This window comes from Callorhinchus milii, unplaced genomic scaffold (assembly GCF_018977255.1).
Source record: "Callorhinchus milii isolate IMCB2004 unplaced genomic scaffold, IMCB_Cmil_1.0 Scaffold19, whole genome shotgun sequence".
Taxonomy (NCBI): Eukaryota; Metazoa; Chordata; class Chondrichthyes; order Chimaeriformes; family Callorhinchidae; genus Callorhinchus; species Callorhinchus milii.
In genome coordinates this window covers 1,677,844-1,699,263 of record NW_024704760.1, presented here as the reverse complement: position 1 = coordinate 1,699,263, position 21,420 = coordinate 1,677,844, and the positions used below count along the sequence as shown (strand labels likewise).

Below are 21,420 nucleotides of genomic sequence, written 5' to 3'. Positions count from 1 at the left end.
GGTTTCCGCGTGTGTCAGACACCCAACCGGCCACCCAAGAGAATTTTGGAAGGATAATTCTTCTCGAAGAAGACATTCCTGATCCGATTGGGGAAAATAGATAGATGTTTCCTCCCAATATTCTGGCCAACAATCGTCTTGATAATAGTACTAATAATACTTGCTATTAATAATAATAATATTAATCCCCACTCTGGGATACCCAGCCAGTAGCGTGAAGTGCTCTGAGACGTCCTCTTGGCATGAAAGGTGCTGTGCAAATGTAAATTGTGTTGGTACTACGTATCTATAAATAATAATAATCGGTCACTCAATTCACGATTGTTTGTGGGACACTGCTGTGCGCATTTCACCCAGAAAATACACAGTATATTCTGTCAAACACTTTGGGACATATCAACGATGTGATGAGGCAATATATCAAATGCAAGAATTATTATTATTATTATATGTTCACTTTTGCGGAGCATTGCCTTACACAAATTAGCCGCCGAGTTTGTAAACGCAAAGAACTGGTTGTGAGGGCTCCACAGTAATTGTTGCGAAGTGCTTTGAGGCAGTTCCATGGGATTCGGTGTTGGTGAAGCGACGGATGGGTTTGGTGGTGGGGGGGAGGGTGGGAAGGTGACCGTAAGCTCGGTCGAAGTGGAAGGTCTTCAAGCGCGATCCGAAAATGGGGGACGAAAGGGGGGCAAGGAGGAGGGATGGAGGAAGAGTGTTCCAGAGTTTCGGGGCGTAGCGGCTGAAAGAAAGATTTTCTCAAGCTCCCTGCCGCCAAAAACGGACAAAGGTTCACAGCGAGAGTGCCCCTTTAAGGGTCCAAGTGATATCCGGCTTACATGCAAAAAAAACCTTTCCTTTTGTTCACCAACAATGGGGATGTTATCTCGCCAAGGGATCTGAACAGCAACCTGTTTCTATCACGACTGTAAATCTGATTATATTTTCTTGTTGAAGCGTGGAGACTCCAGATGATTATCTTTCTGTTTCTGAGGGAGTGGAGCATATATATATATATATATATATGTGTGTGTGTGTGTGCGTGTGTATGTACGAGAGCGTATGTGTGTGAATATGTGTGTGAATATCGCTGCATTGTTTTCTTGAAAAGAGTTGAGAAGTGGTAGAAATTGGAATTGGGAGCCTTGAAGTCTGTCGTGGTGGCGGGGGGTGGTGGTGGTGGTGGTGGTAGTGGGGTGGGAGGGGATAGAGAGACGTTGCGGGGGAGAGTGTGGGGGGTGGGGGCTTGTCGTATATTTCAGCTTGTCCAGCTGACTGAAGGTTTCCATTGTTGGGTCCTATGGGGGTACGCACCAATGAATATTGAGCCCAGTCCAGCTAGATAATTGATCACCAACTGCAGGGGCGGGTTGGGTTGGGTTGAAGGTTTTTTTTTCTCTGACCTCTGAGAGGCTGTAAGCTGTAGCTTGGTGGTTAAGCTACAAGCGAGAGGACCCGGGCTTGATCCCCGGGTGGGGCGAAACGTTGGGCAAGTTTCCTTACTCCGCACACATGCCTCTGTTTACTAAGCAAGACGTCGGAATCCAGTTGTTAAGTCGATTGGCAGATTGCTTTCCCGGGGGTAAAAATCCTTTCGAAAATCAATCAATAAATAATAATTTGGTCACTTCAATCCACAACTGTTTGTGGGGACACTGCTGTGCACAATTGGCTGCCGCGATTTGCCCACGGAATATACAGTGACCAAATTATTATTGTTTTTTTTTTGAAGGAATTGCTGCCCCCTGGAAAAGCGACCCGCCAATCAACTAACAACCGGGTTCCTACTTACTGCTGGGTAGACAGTGTGTGGGACAAGGAAACTTGCCCAACATTTCGCCCTGCCGGGAATTGAACCCAAGTCTCGAGCGCTTCTAACCACTGAGCTACAGGACTCTACAATCTATTCTGCGAAGGAGCTTTGAGACGTCTCAACGACGTGATAAGGCACTATATCAAATGCAAAGATTATTATTACTTACATTCGACAAACTAGCGCACGCACAAGGTACGACCCTCCAGTGGTGGGTGTGGGGTGGCGAAGGGGGTGGGGAGCGTGCCTTGTGTCCCTCCTGAGGTGGAGGAGGGTGAAAGTCTCCCGGCGTCGGGAAGGGAGACTGTTTGCTGTTTATTTGCTGTATTTTATTGGAGGGCAGCGCTGGGTGGGGGAGAACAATGAAAGCGTTGTGGCCAAGATCAGGATGGGCCCTGATTAATAGAGTAAATACAAACCGTCTACAGTGCCATAAACCATCAGACAGACAACATACCATTGCTGAGCTCCACACAGCAGCACAGCTCAGATCACCAAGTGATGTTGGAATAAAATGCCACATGTTCCTGGCAATACAGGATTGATCGAGTCTCCGTCAAGCAGTAAAGGAATATATGAACCAATTAAACGCTGATAAGGGGGAGGATTGCTTGATAGTGGTGGGTGAGCACCTTCCACTGGTCGGCAAAGGAAGGCAAAGGTTGGCTTCTCAGAATACTCTTTCCTACTCGAGTGAGAAAGGGTTCTTTCTGATGAGACGTTAACCACGAGGTCCCTGTTTTTGCGCTGTTCAGGTGAACGTTAAAGAACTAATGGAAAAGAGGGTCCTGGTTGACAATCTCTCCCTAAACCACATCTATAATAATAATAATAATCCTTGCATTTGATATAGCGCTTTTCACGTCTTCTCGACGTCTCAAACCGCTTCACAGAATAGACTGTAAAGTGAATTGACTGTGTATTTGTGGGCGAAAATCTGTCCAACTCATCATCAAACGGACGTGGCTGATTTCATCTCCTGTAAAAGCACATCCACCATGTTTAGAGAATTTCGTTTCTGCATCAACATAGAGTTATAATAGCAAACAATAATAACCGAGCCCACAGAGTCTTCCCTTGTTGGTTTTGCGTGCTTGGGTGTGCCTGTGTGCATGCTTGTGTGTGTGTGTGTGTGTGTGTATGTGTGCGCGAGCGCGTCTGTGTGTACGTGTGTGTGTTTTTGCATCTGTGTGTCTATGTGCGTGAGTGCGTTTCTGATTGTCTCTGTGCCTCTTGTGGCTTTGTGTCTGTGTGCGAGCTTGGGTGTGTGTGCATGCGTGTGTGTGTCTACATGTTTCTATGTCTATATGTGTGGCTGTGAGTGTGTCTGTGCGTGTGTCTGTCTGTGTGTGCACGTGTCTCTGTGTGTGCACGCGTGTCTCTGTGCGCGCGTGTGCGTGTCTCTGTGTGTGTGTGTGTGTCACTGTGTGTGTTGCCTCTTTCTTTCACATTCTTGGGAAGTCACTTGTTTGAAGATGACCTTTTGCCTCAGATCTATTTCTCAATCTGGCTTCAGAGTCCATTGATCACGTTCCTTTGTTGTAGCGTTGGAGGGCCCCGAGTGCTTCGCCGCTAAACGGTCAATCATTGGCCAAGATTCCTTTAGTACCTATTCCCAGTGAAAGGCCCCGGGGCGAGGCCGCTGACGTGCTTGTGCCCAATGGCGTCGGTTATAACCAGCAGCGTTCGGCTACTTCTCAAGAGATGTTTACTACCAGCCCGGAGGAATGTTCACACACCCACACACACACACAGAGGGTGTGAGCAGGAATTCCAGGCCTCCAATGTTTTGGGTGTCGAGGGCTTGACGACAGTCACGGGAATCCTTGGTGTGGTTCTTCCTAACCGGTTTCAAAGCCGGGGGCGGTGGAGGAGGGGGGGGGGCGGGGCTCACAGCACGGCGCACAGACCTCCGAACCCGCGCGTGCGCTTAGTCAACAGGCGAGGTCACGGCGAGGGACTGGATGGAGCTCCCGGCTGCCGGTCGGTGGCTGTTGCCGCAGACCTTCGTGGTGTAATCGTGATGATGATGCTGATAAAAATAATCCTTGCAGTTGATCCGGTGCCTTATCACATCGCGCTTCACAGGATTATACTGTAAAGTGGAGCGACTGTGTGTTTTGTGCGCGAAACGCAGCACCCAGCAGCGTCCCCCCCCACCCCCGCAAACAGTCCTGACCGAGTGACCGTTTTTTTTGGGGGGGGGATTTTTTATCTCGGAAAGCGATCTGCCAATCGACTAACAAGCGGGTTCCTACTTACTGCTGGGTAAACAGAGGCGTAAGATGATGATCATCACCATCATCATAATAATAATAATAATAATAATTATAATTATCCTTGCATTTGACCTATGTCGTCCAGACGTCTCAAAGCGCTTCACAGCATTTGCTGTAACGTGTAGTGACCTGTGTGTTGTCATAGATGAACGGGACAGCCGATTTGAGCAACATCCCCTGCAAACAGCCATTCAATCTATTTCCGGATGTGGGGGCTTGAACCCTCGCCCCCTCCCCCCACCCCTCCCCCCAATCCCCCAGAGAACTAGCGACTGAGCCAAGCCGCCACCTGTTGCACAATGCGATATCGGAATCGCATCTTAGCGGGCGTAAATCATTCGGGTAATGAAAGGAAGGGTCCTCAACCTGTTTGGCTTAGGCCCTGCAATAATCAGCTTCATACAAACAGCTGCCGCATTATAATAATCTGTTTATAGCCTCCTGAATTGCCAAATCATTTCTCGTCTTATTTAGAAGGGGGATAAAAAGATGAATGAGTCTGTGTTGTAATTACGCAAACTTTCCCAAGATCAAAGAGCCCCATCGCCTTCGTCGTTTGCCTTTCATGGTGTCTGCCTGCTCTCAGTTGGACATTAATGATGTCTCGGGTATCAGCCTGGTTCAGTTGGTAACACTCTCGCCTCTGAACCAGGAGGTTGTGGGTTCAAGCCCCCATGTTGGGACTTTGACCTCACCATAGTCTCGGTCGATGCTCCACTAACGCACTGCTGTGGGGTGGGGGTGGGGGGGGGAGCGTTGCAATGTCGGAGGTGCCATCATTGAGATGGACTCCTATAGCGTAGTGGTTAACACACACACCTCACCAGCGAGAGGACCTGGGTTTGATTCCCAGGCCGGACGAAGCGTTAGGCAAGTTTCCTCACTCCACATACCTCTGTTTACCCAGCAGTAAATATATCACTTAACAGTATATTCTAGCGACTCAAAGGGCTTTGAGACGTCTCGAAGATGTAACAAGGCACTATATCAAATGCAAGGATTATTATTATCATTATTATTATATTATTAAATGGAAGGTGCACTCTCTCCCTTGCTTACCCAATTCCAGAAAGTATTAGGCACAGGTTGGCAAGAGCCAAGGCTTGAGGGAAGCCCAGAGTGTGCGTTGGGGGTAACTGCTGGAACCAGCTAAAACCACATGGCTAACCATTGATATGGAGTACAGTGCTCGAGACTGTAGAGAGAGTGGCTGACTTTCTGATAACCTCCGAGAATTCCCACCCCTCCTCTCGTGCCGACTGCCTGCTCCCGGTTCCACATCCCACAATAAGTGGGAAGAAAGGTGGAAAACCGCGAGTGGCCTCTTAAAGGGAAAAGCGTGGGATCTGACTAACTCTGCAAAAAAAAACAATTCAGTGCTATTATCCGATCTGGACAGGAAAGACGGGTTTCAGACTTGAATAATGTCAGAGATTAACTCCTCGCTCTGTCGCCCTGACTTGAGGTTGCACCGGCCAGGGACTGTGGTTTATAAGATTATAGAGATATAGTGATTTGGTCACTTCAGTCCACAACTGTTTGTGGGGACGCTGCTGTGCGCAATTGGCTGCTGAGTTTCACCCACAAAAATATACAGTCAATTCACTTTACAGTTTTCACTTTACGTGAAGTGGTTTGAGACGTCTCGAAGACGTGATAAGGCACTGTATCAAATGCAGATGTATATATACAATAATACTTGCATTTGATATAGCGCCATATATATATTATATACATATATATGCATATGTACACAGAATATATGAAAAAATGTAGATTGAGACATTTCTTAAATTGTTCGCTCGCAGGCCAGAGTCGGATTTACTGTCAGCCGATTGGTGGGTCGCTTTTCCAGGGAGTAATAATCCTTCTAAAAAATATATATATATGTTATTTGGTCACTCAATCCACAAATGTTTTTCTCGCTTGGAGCGATTTCCTTTGATTATATATATAAAAAATTTAAATAGAAAAGGGGCTTTTTTTTATCATGTTGAAGGAAGTTCTTGTGTGTTTTCCCGGGAGTAAGCATCTCCCAGACATCCTGGTGAGCGAGACCCGATGCGACTGAAAGTAAATGGAAAGTTCCTCTGGGCGAGACGTATTTATCCGGTGTACAGTGACAGGAATTGGTTCAGGAACGAGAGTGGAGGAGGGAGACGTTGGGACTTCTTGGGTGTTCAGAGCTGCTCTCGGGAACCCTGGATTATGGTCAGTCACATTAGTGGAGTCCCGTAGCATAGTCTTCGATTCCCGGGCAGGACGCAACCTTAGGGCGAGTTTCTTTACTCCATACGGAGAAAGTGGGAACCCGGTTGTTAAGTCGGTTGACGTTTCCCCCGCGAAGTGCACGTCAAGTCACTCCACTTTACAGTGTGTCCTGTGAAGCGCTTTTGAGACGTCTCAATGAAGCGATAAGGTGCTTCGTGAAATGCAAGGATTATTATCAACTAACTAACTAACTAACTAACTAACTAAACTCTGACAGGCTGAGACCGAGACTGGGTGGAATTTCAGAGACCTTTCTGCTGACTGACATTTCTGATCATTTTAACGTTCTGTTCGTCTAAAACTATTGAAGGGCTCCATCAACAGACAATGTTGTGACACTGGTATCGGGGTGTATGTGTGTCTGTGTGCGGAATAGTTCTTATCTGCTATTGTGCAGTTGCAATGAATGTGTTTGACCCCCCCCCCCCCCACCACCACCGCCCCCCAATTCCCCACCCCTTCTAACAGTGGTTTTCATGTTGTTTTGGTGAAAAAACATCTCTTAAATAGTTACGCAGCTGTTAATGCCGATGTTTGCTAGATTTGGGGTTTCGATAAAATGTTCCGAGTTGCGTCTTCATCAACTCCAAATAGACACGAGTTGAGTGCAGTCTTATCAGATATCGCTTCACTCCCAGCAATGAACCCGCGTATTAATGGCATTAATTATTATTGTAGCCAGAGTGTCACCAGCATCCACACCGGATACTTATCTGTTCCAGTCTTGCAGGAATGGACTTTGGGGTCAGCCTTTTACCCCTTTGGCTAAACCGTTGCAGATGTGAGACCAAACGCTGTTTAATTGTCTCCTGAGTGTGTGGAGCTGATCAGGTCAATTCCTGGCTGGTTGAGGGCCTGAGGCTGACACTGGAGACAGAACGCCACTTGACGGCAAGGCCTGACAATGAACAGCCGCAAAAAATCCAAACAATGAACTTCAGGATGTTTTGAAGACCTCTCGCAGTGCATTGCAATCCTTTCTGCTTCCTTCCTGTCTCAACAGGTCACATGGCCCGGGTTCGACCAAACTCGATCATTACATTCTGTTGGGGTCAACCGTGTGTCCTGCCACATGCGGAAACCCATCGTCGTGCTCCAACAGTATCCAAACCAGATTGGGAGTTCAATGTGTCCCACCTAGACATGGAGGTTTTCCGTGTCTGGAGTGGATTGGGCACACTCTTCCCGTCCCAGCCCCCCAACACCCCCCGATCAGCCATGATCTAATAGAATGGCGGAACAGGCTTGAGGGGTTGAATATTTCCGGTGCATCCGGCTTATCTAATTGCAGAGTATTAGGAGCAGGCTGGCAAGAGCCAAGGCTTGGGGACCTCAGAGTGTGAGTTGGAGCTAAAACCACTTAGCTTGAAAGCGCTGTCTGGCAAGCTTTCCCCCGCTGCTTGTCCAGCTAGGACTACCCGAAGTAGGAGATAATGTAATACCAAATAAGTCTTGCTGTTGACACGGTGTGTCTACAAGCTTCACAGGGAATCACTTTCAAGTGTAGCGACTCTTTGGTAGGTGAACGGGTCAGACAATTTTGGTACAACAAAGGTTGCACGGAGGACAGATCTTTTTCTTATCTGGGGGATTGTTGACCAGGACACTGAGAGAAAGACAGAGAGAGAGAGAGAGAGAGAGACTCCTTTCTCTTTTCCAAATAGTGCCGCGGGATCTTTAATGTCCACCTGAACAGGCCACAGGCTCGGAACTTGGTTTGATGTTGGAACCATTCATCCAAAGGGCGTCACCTATGAGGCTACTCTCTCCCTTACTCCCCCATCCCCACCCTCCACGCGACTGGAACATCAGTGCGTGAGCTCAAAGTCTTCGTCAGGAGGGGATTGTGGGCAGGGGTGGGGGGGGGGAGTCTGGGGGGCACAGTTTAAACCTACAACCTTGCACCCCGAGCGCTCGTGACGAAGTCTTGTTGTTCGGTTTCTGGTTTTTGACGGGCGGGTGGAAAATTGTCTTGGTTGTTTTAGCATTGTACCAAGATCGAGACTGCGATAGGAAGATACAGATGGAGATTTCTGATAATTAGCAGGTAAATAAGTAGAAAATAAGTAGACCTGGTTTCCTATGCCTTATCAGTAAATGCGGGCACAGAAGGGAACGTGTGTGTAAAAAAAAACAACAGACCGAACGAGACAGACCTATATATATATATATATATATATATATATAGCTATAGGACAATATATTCACTTATCTCTCTCTTACTCTGAAAGGGATTTTTTTTGTCTCGACAAGCGTTTTATTTTTTTCCGTGTTTTTCCCCCCCCAAAATGTTGCCTGGTTTCGATCGTGAACGCGCACCGAAATTCCGTTGCAGAGATCTATTCTGGAGTGGGGAGGGTGGGGGGCTGGAAGGGGAGGGTGGGGGGCTAGCTTAGACTATAATGAGTTCAACATCATGTCCTGGAGCTTGAACCCGTAACCTTTTGACTCAGAGCGAGAGCGAGAGAGAGAGACAGCGAGAGAGAGAATGTTACTGTTTACGCCACAGGTTGGGTAGATTTTGGAGAAACGAGACACATCCCCTTCAAGCAAACCCAGCCAACGCCCCCACTCTGACCACCACCCAACCAGACACCGCACTCCTGGGAATTCTGCGGGGGGGGTTGGGGGCAGAAGGGTTCTCGTGGAATCCAGTCTGATCGAGCCCCAGCTTTAAGCCTCCGTTAGCGGATTCAAGAGATTTGAGGCCTTGATAACTCACCAGTGGGTCTCGATTCACAGAAAAACAGGAACAAGAGAGAGCACGGGCGGTTTTTTTTCCGTTGAGGTGACCTTCCGCACTTACTGCGATGGAGGTTTTGAGAGGGGGTGCGCGACGGGGATAGGGAAATGCGATTGTGAGGTTCTAAGGTTTTTTTCCCCCCCCCCGCCCAAAATGAGATTTATTTAATTGATTCTAACGTGTGTTTCTTTTGTCGTCGTCATCATATTCCTTGCATTTCATACGACGCCTTATCGCGTCGTCGAGGCGGCTCGAAGCGCTTCACGGGATTTATTAAAACTTATTATTGCAAAGCGTGGCCACTGGGTATTTTGTAGGTAGCAAAGTCCTACCAGGTTTCTACTTAACTGCTCCGTAAACAGAGGCGTGTGGTGTAAGGAAATTTGGTAAGGTTTTGTCTGGCCCGGGAATCGAACCCGGGTCCACTCGCTTGCTACCCTCTGCGATACAGGACTCGACAGCTTTCCCCCCGCCTCAGCTGGAAGAAGGACAACACCTATTGGAGAGAACCATCCTTTTACTGGTTACTGTTTAACAGGATTGGAGTGTAGAGGCCAAAGGAAGGGAAAACCTTGGCCTTTTGTTCAATCGTCATTGAACCGAACGTGTGGAGAGATAACTAAATGGGGCATCACGTTCACTCGTTTCAAAACCTCGCCTGTGATCGTGCCTTTAATTCCCCCTCTCTCTCCCCCCCCCCCCCCCCCACCCCCGACCTCCTCTCTCCCCTTCCCTCCTCTCCTCCCTCCCTTTCCCTCCCCTCCTCTCTCTTTCTCTCTCTCTCTCTCCTCCCCCTCCTCCACTCACTCCTCTTCTTCCCTCCTCTTCCCCCTCCTCTCCTCTCGCTCCCCCATCGCTCTTGTGAAGCACTTCAGCCTATGTGATAGTGGAGGGGGGGGGGGAGGAGGAGAAAGTGGGTGGTGGGGGGGAGGTGGAGGAGGGATAGAAGTGCGAGTTGTTGTCTTGAGGCTGACCATGGCTGATGGCTCCATGGCAACAATGACATTGTGGCTTCAGACAGAAAACCTCTCGAGTCTTCGGTAGCCGCGAGGGAGAGCTCTCGATCTCTCCGCTCGCTGATGGCAAATTCTGGAAGGTGTTGGGAATGATTGTGTGAAAGGCAATGATTAAACTGCGACTAATCCAGGGGGAATCGCTGGTATTTGGTAAATAACTAATTTTACTTCATGTAGAAAGTAATTGGCTGCCACGTTTCGCCCACAAAATACCCAGTTACCACACTTGGCAGTGTACCCCGTGAAGCGCTTTGAGACGTCTTGACGACATGATAAGGCGCTGTATCAAATGCAAGGATTATTATTATTATTATTATGATTAGAAAGATTTCTTTACTTCCCTCTCAGTTGCTCGTGTTCGTTTTGTGGGCAAAATCGGGCCCCTCCCAGCTCTTTGTGGGAACAAATGCAGTCACTACGCTCGGCCGCGATTGCTCCTAAGTGCGTTGACAACAACAGCGACAACTTGCATTTGCACAGCGCCTCGGAGCGGGGGAGGGGGTGGGGGGTAGCGGCTGAAAGAGCAGCCGCCGGGGAGGGGGGGGGGGAAGAGGGATGAGCAGGGGGCAGTTGGAGTGAAGCCCCATCAGAAAATGGAGGCGTAGACTCGGGGGTTATGCTGCTCCCGGCCTCTGTGAGGCCTGGGGGAGGGGGCGGTGGGGCGGGTGATGAAGCTTACGTTGGGTGAGAAAGCTCCTGTGTAGCTGACCTCATTGAGCTCAGTGTCCTCTTTGTTCCCGGCTTCCTGTAGAGAGTTGGCACCAGTAACCCCTTGTGGGAAGCCTTTCCCTGGCGTCTGTTCTGGGAACGTCACTCGGGTTCCCAACTCAGTGTGCGAAATCCCCGTTTTGGGGTCGCTGCGGTTTAGACACCAGCCTCGCACCCTTTCCGGAATCCTCTTCCCCTTGAAGGAGGATTATTATCCCCGGAAAGCGATCCGCCAATCGACTAACTACCGGGTTCCTTACTCCCTCTACACGCCTCTGTCTACTTAGCAGTAGGTAGTAAGTAGTCGGATCGACTGATCGCTTTCTGGGGGTAAAATAATCCCTTACAAAAAAAATCCGCCGACTAAAATTGGTCACTCGATCCACGGCTGTTTGTGGGACACCCAATTGGCCGCCCACAAAATACACAGTCACTGCACTTTACAGTATATTCTGTGAAGCGCGTTGAACATAGGAACAGGAGCAGGCCATTCAGCCCCTCCTCAAGCCCGTTCCGCCATTCTATGAGATCACGGCTGACTTGTATGTACTTCAACTCCCCGAAAAGCTCGAGACGTCTCAACGACGCGATATCCAATGCAAGGATTATTATTATTATTATTATTGTTGTTATATTAAGACCATGGCATCACCGGGGGCTTTGTGTGAAGCAGAGAGCGGCGGTGGCTGGACAGGATGGGTGTGACCCACGAGAATGGGCATTGAGAAGAATGACAGGAAGCCGCGAGGTAGAAGGCGTTTGGCTGAGGGAGGAGATGTGTAACAAAGCAGATCTGGAGTTGGTCCTGATTCCCAACGCCAGGGCCGTTTGTGGGGGTTCTTTTTTTTTTTACTTAAAATGATTCGTTTGTCGTTTTCCCAATACAGCTTTTTTTTTCTTTCCCCCCCCCACCCCCCCCCCCCCAAAAAAAAAAATCGCAGGCAAAGTTAATAACCCTCGCGTTCGATATCGCGCCTTATCCAATCGTCGAGAAATGGCCCAAAGCGCTTCGCGGGGATTTGTACTGTGAAGTGTAGTGTAGTGACTGTGCGTTTCTTGTGGGCAAACCGGGCAGCCAATCTTTGCCCACAGCACCGCAACATCCCGCAAACGACCCTGAAGTGAATTGAAGTGAGCAATCGGTTTGATCCGGTTGTTAGTCGATCGGCGGATCGCTTTCCCAGAGGGGGGGGAATAATCCCTCCCAGAGAAATGTGCTCACTCAATCCACGACTGTTTGCGGGACACTGACTGCAGCGCACAATTGGCTGCCCGGTTCCGTCTACAAAGCACACAGTCACTCCACGTCACGGTGCATCCTGTGAAGCGCTTTGAAGCGTCTCGACGCCTTGATAAGGCGCTGTATCAAACGGAAGGGTTATTATTGTTGTTATTGTCTGTGAATACCCCATGCGCGGCGGCATTTAAAGTGGTTTCGGAGGCGAGGGGATGGGGTAAAGGACAACGGGTGGTCAGGAATGTGAGCCTTTCTCTCTGGAGTCAGCTCCTGTGTGCAGTGTGAGGGGAGTATTGATGAGTGACTGAAGCCCACGCACACAGTGGTTTTTCAACCGCCTTTCTGAAGACCATCTTTTCATTGCCTTCCCCCCCCCCCCCCCCACCCTCCCCCACAACCCCCTCCCGACAAAGGACAATTGTCCCTGAGCTGAATCGAAGCTTTGCTTTCAGAGAGAGAGAGAGAGAGAGAGGTCGTGGAGCTCTCATGCCAAATTCCTCTCTCCTGCTCTGTTGTTTTGTTAGGTTTTGTTAGGTGCTCACAAAGGAATGATAGTGTATTGTCAACCCTTCGCTTACACTGCAAGGCTCCTGTACTGGGCACAGTGAGCACATTGTCTCCACCACGGCCACCGTTACCTTAATACCCGGAGTAGGAGACACCCGTATCTTAGGTCTTATTTGTCGTACCCCCATCTCCTGGTGTCTTCCTATTTTAAACCTACCACCGAGGTTCCCGTCTGGCTCCCCAGTTTGCCGCCCGACATCTCCCTTCAAAAAAAAAGGTCTCAAATAAACCGAGCCATATTAATTGGGTCGCTCAATCCACGACTGTTTGTGGGGACGTCGCTGTGCGCCGTTGGCCGCCGCGTTTCGCCCACAAAACACGCAGTCAATTCGCTTTACGGTGCATCCTGTGAAGCGCTTTGAGACGTCTCGGAAGGCGTGATCAGGGCCTGGATCGAAGACAAGGATTATTATTACATTACAGAGAGAGACCGGTGGGGTCAGCGACTTAGTTCAAATGTCCATTGTTAATGAGTGAACCTCAACAGCGAGGGTTTGTTGGCTGTGTGACCTGCTCGCACACATTCTAGAAAGTTCTCTGGATGAGATGATTTTTTTTTTTACCTTCCGTCCATTTCTTTGCCAAGAGTGACTGAGGTCAACCAGTTGCGTTCCCTCCCCCTCCCTCCACCCCAGTGTCATAGTGGGGGGAGGGGGAAGGATGGTGGGGGTGCGGTGGGGAAAGAGGGGAGTGAAATCTCTTCGGCGCTGAAGGGGTTAAGGCTCGCTGCCCAATTACTGTGGCTGGGTGTTGACTCACTCGCGCAGTTTCAATTAAAACTCACATGGACTCGATGGCAGATTAAACCCAGCGCCCCAAACAAAGCGGGTCATTGAAAGGAAACAAGATAGGACGCAATCCAAACACAGGGAGACTTTGGGAAGGGAAGGGGAGAGAGATAAACCTGTCATGAAAGCAGGAACGCATAGAGAACCGTACACCATTGTCCCCCTTGTCACATTTCCTCCTTTGTTTGATTTCTTTTGTCCGAGCTCCTATTGTCTCACTTCCTACACTCCCAGTTCGTTCGCTGCGGCTTTTAACCATCGAGAAGAAAACTCACTTGGCTGTTGCCCGGCTCACGGCTGTTCCAAAAATCCTCCTCCTTTTAAAAAACCCGGCCCTGATGCTCGGGACCTGTTTCATTTGCGGACTGAATTACCCGAGAGATTTCCCTTTCTGTGTGTGTGTAATTGTATTGTTAATCACCAATCTCCACACGTCTACTCTCTCTCCTCTCCTCCCTCACCCCCCCTCACCCAGCCCCCCCACCCCCATCAGAAGAAAGAAAACAAAACCATTTGCAAAATAATGGATAGAGAGTACAGGATTTGTCCTGTTGATTTAAGAGCGCTAGATTTTCTTCCTGGGTTTCCCTGCACTGTTTGCCTCTGACAATGGTGGCATTGGCTGCTTGTAGTGCCTTCTCTGATGCAGTAGGGGGCACTGATTTGAGTTTTGGTCTTGGGCACAGCAACAACAAGTTACATTTACGCAGCGCCTCTCATGCAGGTTAGCGCCCGAGAGCGCTTGGCAGTGACGGAGCACGACACTGAGCCGAGGGGAGGGCGAAAGTGACCCTAAGTCCGATCGAAGAGAAAGGTCTTCAGGTGCCTATTCAGTAGGGCTTATGTTCTGATCTCCCATTCCCCAGAGGGTTTAACTCTACACTGGGTCCAAATCCTAACTGTCCAGCACCTTGGGATGTCGTTCAGACGTGAAAGGCGCTGTACAAATGCAATGTCTTGTTGTTGTTGTTGTTGTTGTTGTTGTTGTTGGGATGCCTGTAATGGGAGCGCTCCTCGTTTCCCAGGACTGGTCTTCAATGTGGGAACACGCACAAATTCACCAGACGAGTGTGAAACCTGAATCCAAGGTCTTGTGTTCCTCAGGATGTCCACACAATTAGCCTCTTACTGCACGGAAGTGAATGGAGACATGATAATGGTGCATGAACAGGTGAAGGTGGAAGAAGAGGAGGAGGAGAGGAGCTGCTATGGGCCGCACACTGCTTCCTTCCTCACCAGCACTCGCTCCGACAGGCAACACAACAAGTCGGCAACGGGGAGAGACAACCCTGACCTTGAGCGATCTGCCACCGGGAAACCAGCTCAGGTAACGTTTACACTCCACCTGGGGCCAACCCCAAAGGTCTAGCTGGACAAGCAAGAGGAAGAGCTCTCAATGGCCGGCCAATGCGGTTTTAGCTGGTTAAGACTCCAGCAGTTACCCCAATTCACACTGTGAGGTCCCCCTCTCCCCCAAACCTGCTTACGGTCACCTCCTCCCTCCCCACCCCCCCCAGCTCGGAGTCTTGCTCGGCCACCGTTAGATGCTCCGAGACGGTGCCCCCGTGTGAGGGGCGCTGTGTAAACGCAAGTTCTTGTCGTTCTCTCCGGCGAGACGCTAACCAAAGCTTCTGTGTGTGGTCAGGCCTTATCGACTCCGGCTGAGGATCGCTTGCCGGTAAACAATAAACTCACCATCACCCTCAGCAACCTGGAGAGGATGGATTTCAGTAAGAACATCACCGAGGGTGAGTGCGGACACTGGCTCGGGTGGTGGTGGGGGTGGGGGGGGGGATGTGGGGGGGGGTGGGTGGAAAAACTCAGCTTAATCCAGACAGTGTTATCCATGGCAAGTTATGTGGTTCTCGCTGGGGGTTGGGGAAGGGGGAATGAATCCAGAGATTAGAGCATCACACAAATGGGGCTTGAAACTGCCCCCACTCCCCCCCCCACCCCACCCCAATTCTGCGCCGGACAGACTGGGGTTGTTAACCATTTATTTTCCTTAACCCCAGTGATGCCAAACATCGAGAAGTTATTGTCCAACGACTGGAAAGACAAACTGCTGGAGAAATGTTCACTGAACACCAAAGACATCAAAGGTAAGAGAGCTCTTGTGTTCCTGTTTTTTTTGGTGGTAGTGGGGGGAGGGGGGTTTAAGGGGTAGAGGGAACGCTGCGATATCAGAGGTGCTGTGCCAGGTACAGTCGGACATTAAAGATCCCGCGGTGGTGTTGGAGAAGGGGAGTTTCTCTCTCCTGGTGTCCTTGGCTGACAATCCCCCCAAATAAAATTGGTTGCTCACTTTGGGGCTGTTTGGTGGACATTGCTGTGCATAGATTAGCTGCCGCATTCAGCTATAAGATACAGTCACTACACTTTACAGTAAATCCTAAGGGGAGAAGAGGAGGGAAGGGAAGCAAGTGGGGGGGAAAGGGCGGGGGGCGGTGGGTGAGGGAAAGGGGAGGGAAGAGAGATGGGTGAGATTTTAGGAAAACATCCCCGTTTTCACCCGGGAATAACCCCGTGTTTGTGGTGGTCTTTATTCTCCGTCCCCGTTGGGTCAGGAACAGCGGAGAGCCTGGCCGAGAAGGAGCTGCAGCTTCTGGTGATGATAAACCAGCTCTCCAGCCTGCGGGAACAGCTGCTCACAGCCCACGCCGAGCAGAAGAACATGGCGGCCATGTTGTTCGAGAAACAGCAACAACAGATGGAACTGGCCAGACAACAACAGGAGCAGGTGACAACCCCGAGCTCCGGCCCAACCCCACTCCTCCTCGCCCCAACGTCCCCGTAACTTAGTGGTTAGGCCCCTCGCCTCGCAAGCGAGAGGACACGGGTTCGATTCCCGGGGCGGGGCGGAACCTGGGGCAAGTTTTCTTACTCCACACACACACACACACACACACACATGCTCTGTTAATCCAGCAGTAAGTAGGAACCCGAACACTCGCACGACATAAATCAATATACGTTCAATCAGGAACATTTATTTTGTTGGCCGACCGTAAAGGCTGGTCACCAGGTTGATCTGGGCTGATCCTCCAGCGCAGTGTTGTGTGGGGGTGGGGCGGAGGGGGGTGGGGGGTCGGTGTGAGAGCTACTCTTCACGGTGTATACCCTGTAAATTGCTTTGCCCGTGAAACAGTTGCGCGAGGATTGCTTTAGGGTTGTTTGTGGGTGAAGGGTTTTGTTTCTTGATGTCGGCAGATCGCGAGGCAGCAACAACAGCTGGTGCAACAGCAGCACAAGATCAACGTCCTCCAGCAGCAGATACAGGTAAGAGAAGCTCCGCCGTCATTCCAGAACACTCCGAGCTCGGAGGGTGGGATTACCGGGCAAGTAGGCGAGAGGTCCATCTTCACCCAAACCCCTCATTTTCTTTTCTTGCTCTCTCTCTTTGTTTCTCTTCTTCTACCCTTCCGCCTGGCTCCTTCCTTCCCCATCTTCAGACCTTCCTCTTTTTTAACCGTACCTACCATCTTCTCCCCCTCCCCACCGCCCCCCCCCCCCCCCCCCCCCCCCACCTCATCCACCCTCCAGCTCGGCAACTGTCAGGCGCTCTGGGACGCTGCCCTGCGAGGGGGAACGGGAGTGGGCGGGGCGCTGTGTAAGTTCACGTTGTCGTTGTTCTCTATCGTCCCTTACGATCCACTTAAATGTGTGAGTGGCTTTGTTCTTTGACCTTCCTCCAGCAAGTCAACCTGCCCTTTGTGATGATCCCCGCGTTCCCTCACAGCCCACAGACTCTGCAGGTCACCAGCGACGCTCAACTGGGGCTTCAGTTGCAGCCGGGTCTCAGCTGTAAGCCAAGTAGGTGGCCATGGACCTGATGGGGGAGGCGGGAGGGGAGGGGGCACTCACTCTGCACAACAACACACGCACACACACGCACACGCACACACTCACTGAACATTGTTGTGGTCCCACTGACCGACTCTCTGTGCATCTTGTGTAGGTGACTTCGGGCTCCAGCTGATGGGAAGCAGCTCCTCGGCCCAGAGAACGCCCGGCCCCAGCCCTTCCCACACACAGGTACAGCCCGCGCGGGAGGGGGAATGGGGAGGGGAGGTTGGTGGGGGGGTGCCGTGGGGCACAGCGAGGGAGGGGCTGGGGCCGAGGAATTTCAAAGCCTCTGGAGAGGAGCGGATTGGAGGAGAATATGGGGAGTCGTGTATCTCTGTGTGTGTGTGTGTGACCATGGCTGGAAAATTGTAACTTTTCTCTCCTCCCCCTCTCTCTCTTCCCCCCCCAATTCCCGCCGTCCTCAGGAAGAGACGTCACAGCCATTGAACCTGACGGCCAAACCCAGAGTGTCCGATCACTCCAAGTCTCCGTCGCCCACGCAGGGCAAGCTCCGGACCGCACCCTCGCCCCTAAGCTTCCTGATCCCAGCGGAACTCCAGACCAGCACACCATCCTCCCTCCTCGCCAGAGGTAACACCCAACCCTAACCCAACGCTAACAGGCCGTGCGCCACCACCAACTCCTTCCCCGTTGCGTCTTTGTTGTAATCATCCTGGCGCTGGGCGGTCAGGGATTTGGGCCCGAGCTAGGGGTCGGGATCGGGGAGGGCGGAGGGCAGGGAGGGTAAGGAACCTTAGGCCAGCGCTGGGTGGGGAAAGCCTCATAATGACACCTTTCCCCACTGCCCTTTCGTCCACAGAGTTTATCAATAAAGACGTTTTCTGGAGGAATCAATGGGGTCAGTTGTTATTCTTACTTTCTAACCGTGCGCACGAAACCAAGCAGCAGATAAGATACTACTACTGATAATTTATTAAACATAATAATAACATCACAATAATAATAATAATCTTGAGTTCCACAAGTCCATACAGACAGGACGATCCAATGTGACTGAACAGATATTATCGTAAAGTATTAAATACATTCTTTATGGTGTGTGTCCTGGGGGCGAAACCTCCGTTGGGATTTTTTCCCCTCCTCTTCCCGGCTTTCCTGATGTTCCCGATCTGTTTGCGGTTGCCTAGGTTATCCGGTGGAGCAGGAAGCCATCGGGAAGTCCATGCAGAGCCCGAAACACATATACTCCGGGAAAAGTCGGTTGATGGATAGCCCGACGGGAAATCACAGCAGGAAGGAGAAGGTGAGTGCCGGGCAGAGTGGAGAGATGGGAATCAGCCCTCAGGCAGGGTGGGCATCAAGATTTTATCACCTCTCCGAAACCTGCTCGCTCCCCCCACTCCACCGCCCGCTGCCTCCGCTCGGCTGGCTCCGGCCTCCTGCTTGTCCCTGTCCCACTACGTGGGGAAAGGTGTCATTATGAGGCTTTCCCCACCTCCGGAACTCTCTCCCTCAATCCCTCCATCCCCCTCCCTTCCCAAATTCAGATCACGCCCGAGGACCTTCCTCTTCGACCGCCCGGGATGCTACCCCCCCACCCCACCGTAAAGGGAGCAATGCAAACACAGGTTGTTGTTGTTGTCGGTTGGTTCCCAGTGGTCCCTGATCCCGGAGGTTTTTTTTCTCCACCCCCACCTCTGCAGGACTCACGGCTGACGGACTCTCCCACCGTCAAGCACGGAGACGACAGGAAAAGCGCGAGCACGCACGAGGAGTTCAACAGCAGCAACGACTCAGAAGGTGAGCGGGAATCGCCGGGGACGGGCGTGGGGGCGCTCTCCCGCGGGAAGGGCGCGGAGTAACGGGCAAGTTGTTGTCGTGGTTTTTTGTTTATTGTCTGTTGTCTGTCGCTGACCCGAGTCCCCTCCGTTCCCGGCCACAGGAAACCTGCCGCTGTCGGGATCCAAGAGCTACGAGTCGCGAGGCGGGGGGCACGAGCACATCAAGAGGCCGATGAACGCCTTCATGGTTTGGGCCAAGGACGAGCGGAGAAAAATCCTCCAGACGTACCCCGACATGCACAACTCGAGCATCAGCAAGATCCTGGGTAAGAGCAGCCCCCACTCTCCCTCCCCCACACGCACACACACACACATACATATACATGCATACACACACGCATATATATGCACATGCACAGATACACACATGGATGTGCACGTGCACAGACACATAGACGCCTGTGCACTTAGAGACACTCGCACGCACAGTAACACGTACATACACACACAGACACAGGTACATACGTAGACACTCGCACACACAGATACGTGCGCACACACGGGCGCATGTACACACGCACGAGCGAGGCACGCCTGCAGCCCTCCAGTTGCTGCTCGCTGACAGACAGTGCGCTGGTTCCAGGCTCCCGCTGGAAGTCCATGTCTAACGTTGAGAAGCAACCGTACTACGAGGAGCAGGCGAGGCTGAGCCGGCAGCACCTGGAGAGATATCCCGACTATAAATACAAGCCCCGGCCCAAACGCACCTGCATCGTGGACGGCAAACGGCTGCGGGTCGGCGAGTACAAAGCTCTCATGAAATACCGGCGGCAGGAGGTGCAACAGTGCTACTCCGTGGGGTAAGGTTCCCCTCACCCCCCCATTCGAGCTGGGGATTGGATCAGGAGGGTTGGAGGGAGGGCGGGGAGGGGAGGAATGGGGGTTGGAAGGTGGTCGAAGGTGCAATTGAAGAGGAGGGGTCTTGAGATGGGCCTTGAAGGAGGCAAGGGAGGTGGGGGGGGCGGGGGGGGCCACGAGGCAAAAGGGACTGTAGGAAGGAGTTTCAGAGGGTGTGTGGCAGAGACTGACGGCTGTTAACCTCTTCCTCCTGGACAGGCAACAAGACCAGGTTCACATACACCCTTCGGAGGTGATGTACCCAGCTCACATGGGGATGGCTCCCGTCTCCCTGCAGTCACCCGGCTGTGAGCAATACCGCACGGGCAGCCCCGACCCCAACATGCCGGTCATTCTCAACACCCGCAGCCTCAAGCCCGAGCCAGGAGACACCAAGGACATCCACCTGAGCGATGGCAACGGGGAGATGTACGAGTACGGGGACGAGGAGGAGTCTGACGTGGAATACAGAAGCGACAGCGAGCTAGTCGTCCTGGCAGATTGACCGCAGACCCACCCACTCCCCCCCACCGCCCCACCCGGCTCTGTGTGGGCAAGCTGCAGGGCCAACCTTCCCAGTCTATCCCATGTCAGTCTATCCCATCTTAAACCAAACCCAGCCCAACCCAACCCCACCAATACTGACTCTTCCCTGCCCGACATAGTCAATCCCATATCAACCCTACCCAGTCCATCCCAACCCAAACAATATTAACTCATTTCCGCCCATCCCAACCCAGTCTATCCCATCCCAACCCATCTCATCCCATCTTACCCCACACCCAAGTCCATCCCAGCCCACCCTATCACACTCCAGCCCAGGCCAGACCAGGCCACTCTGCAATCTGGTCCCTAAAATAATGAAATAGTCCTTTACGGAGCAAGAGAACTCTTCCAAATTCACCGTGTGGGCGCGGGGCAGGGCAAGGGGGAGTCTCAGGTTCTCTGAGCACTGTGGAGTTGCGGTTAGTCTTGAGCTGGCGGAACCTCTGTTATTCATCCAAACTTAGAGACACCCCCTGTCCATCCCAGCCCCATTGTGAATCATACAAGGGCATTCGCCCCTATTCCTCTCTATTGGTGGCTACGCAGACAGACAGACAGACAGGTCCTGGGCTGTGATGGTTCTCTACACCCTCCTCCCCAACCCCCCCACCTCCCCACCACCCCGCCGCCCACCTCCCCACCAGCTCCCTGCACAAGACTGATTTACTTTTCTCGGATAATCGCTTCCCTCAGGTACTCGGTAGTGTGTTTTTAATAGATGTCAATATTTGTATAAAGGAAAAAAATTAACATTGGAAAGTCTGTTTACTGAAGGCATTCTGTGCAATTCTGTGTGATTTTTTTTATTTTGATACAGTGAACATTTTTACCAGGTTCCTCTCTCTCCTACGCATCTGTCACGGTCTCTCCTTTCGGTTTTATTTATTTTTTGTCTCTTCTCTCTTCCCCCCCCCCCCCCCCACCCACCCCCCACCTCCCTCCCTACCCCGACCGTCTTATTGGTTTT

At 51.4% G+C, this 21,420-nt stretch overlaps 1 protein-coding gene across 1 annotated transcript in view; it reads left to right on the top strand.

The window, feature by feature from the left end:
- The window catches only part of LOC103182447 (SRY-box transcription factor 13), a 32,607-nt gene extending 11,543 nt beyond the window's left edge, over positions 1-21,064 (top strand). Inside the window, exons 2-15 of the mRNA XM_042342172.1 lie at positions 14,527-14,749; positions 15,068-15,170; positions 15,438-15,524; positions 15,990-16,162; positions 16,633-16,701; positions 17,118-17,235; positions 17,381-17,457; positions 17,694-17,859; positions 18,089-18,127; positions 18,417-18,532; positions 18,933-19,029; positions 19,172-19,336; positions 19,654-19,870; positions 20,127-21,064. Of these exons, the coding sequence (XP_042198106.1) occupies positions 14,528-14,749; positions 15,068-15,170; positions 15,438-15,524; positions 15,990-16,162; positions 16,633-16,701; positions 17,118-17,235; positions 17,381-17,457; positions 17,694-17,859; positions 18,089-18,127; positions 18,417-18,532; positions 18,933-19,029; positions 19,172-19,336; positions 19,654-19,870; positions 20,127-20,412 (1,935 nt within the window). The 5' untranslated portion in view covers position 14,527 and the 3' untranslated portion in view covers positions 20,413-21,064. The remainder of the gene's footprint in view (positions 1-14,526; positions 14,750-15,067; positions 15,171-15,437; positions 15,525-15,989; positions 16,163-16,632; positions 16,702-17,117; positions 17,236-17,380; positions 17,458-17,693; positions 17,860-18,088; positions 18,128-18,416; positions 18,533-18,932; positions 19,030-19,171; positions 19,337-19,653; positions 19,871-20,126) is intronic.
- The last annotated feature ends 356 nt before the right edge of the window (positions 21,065-21,420 follow it).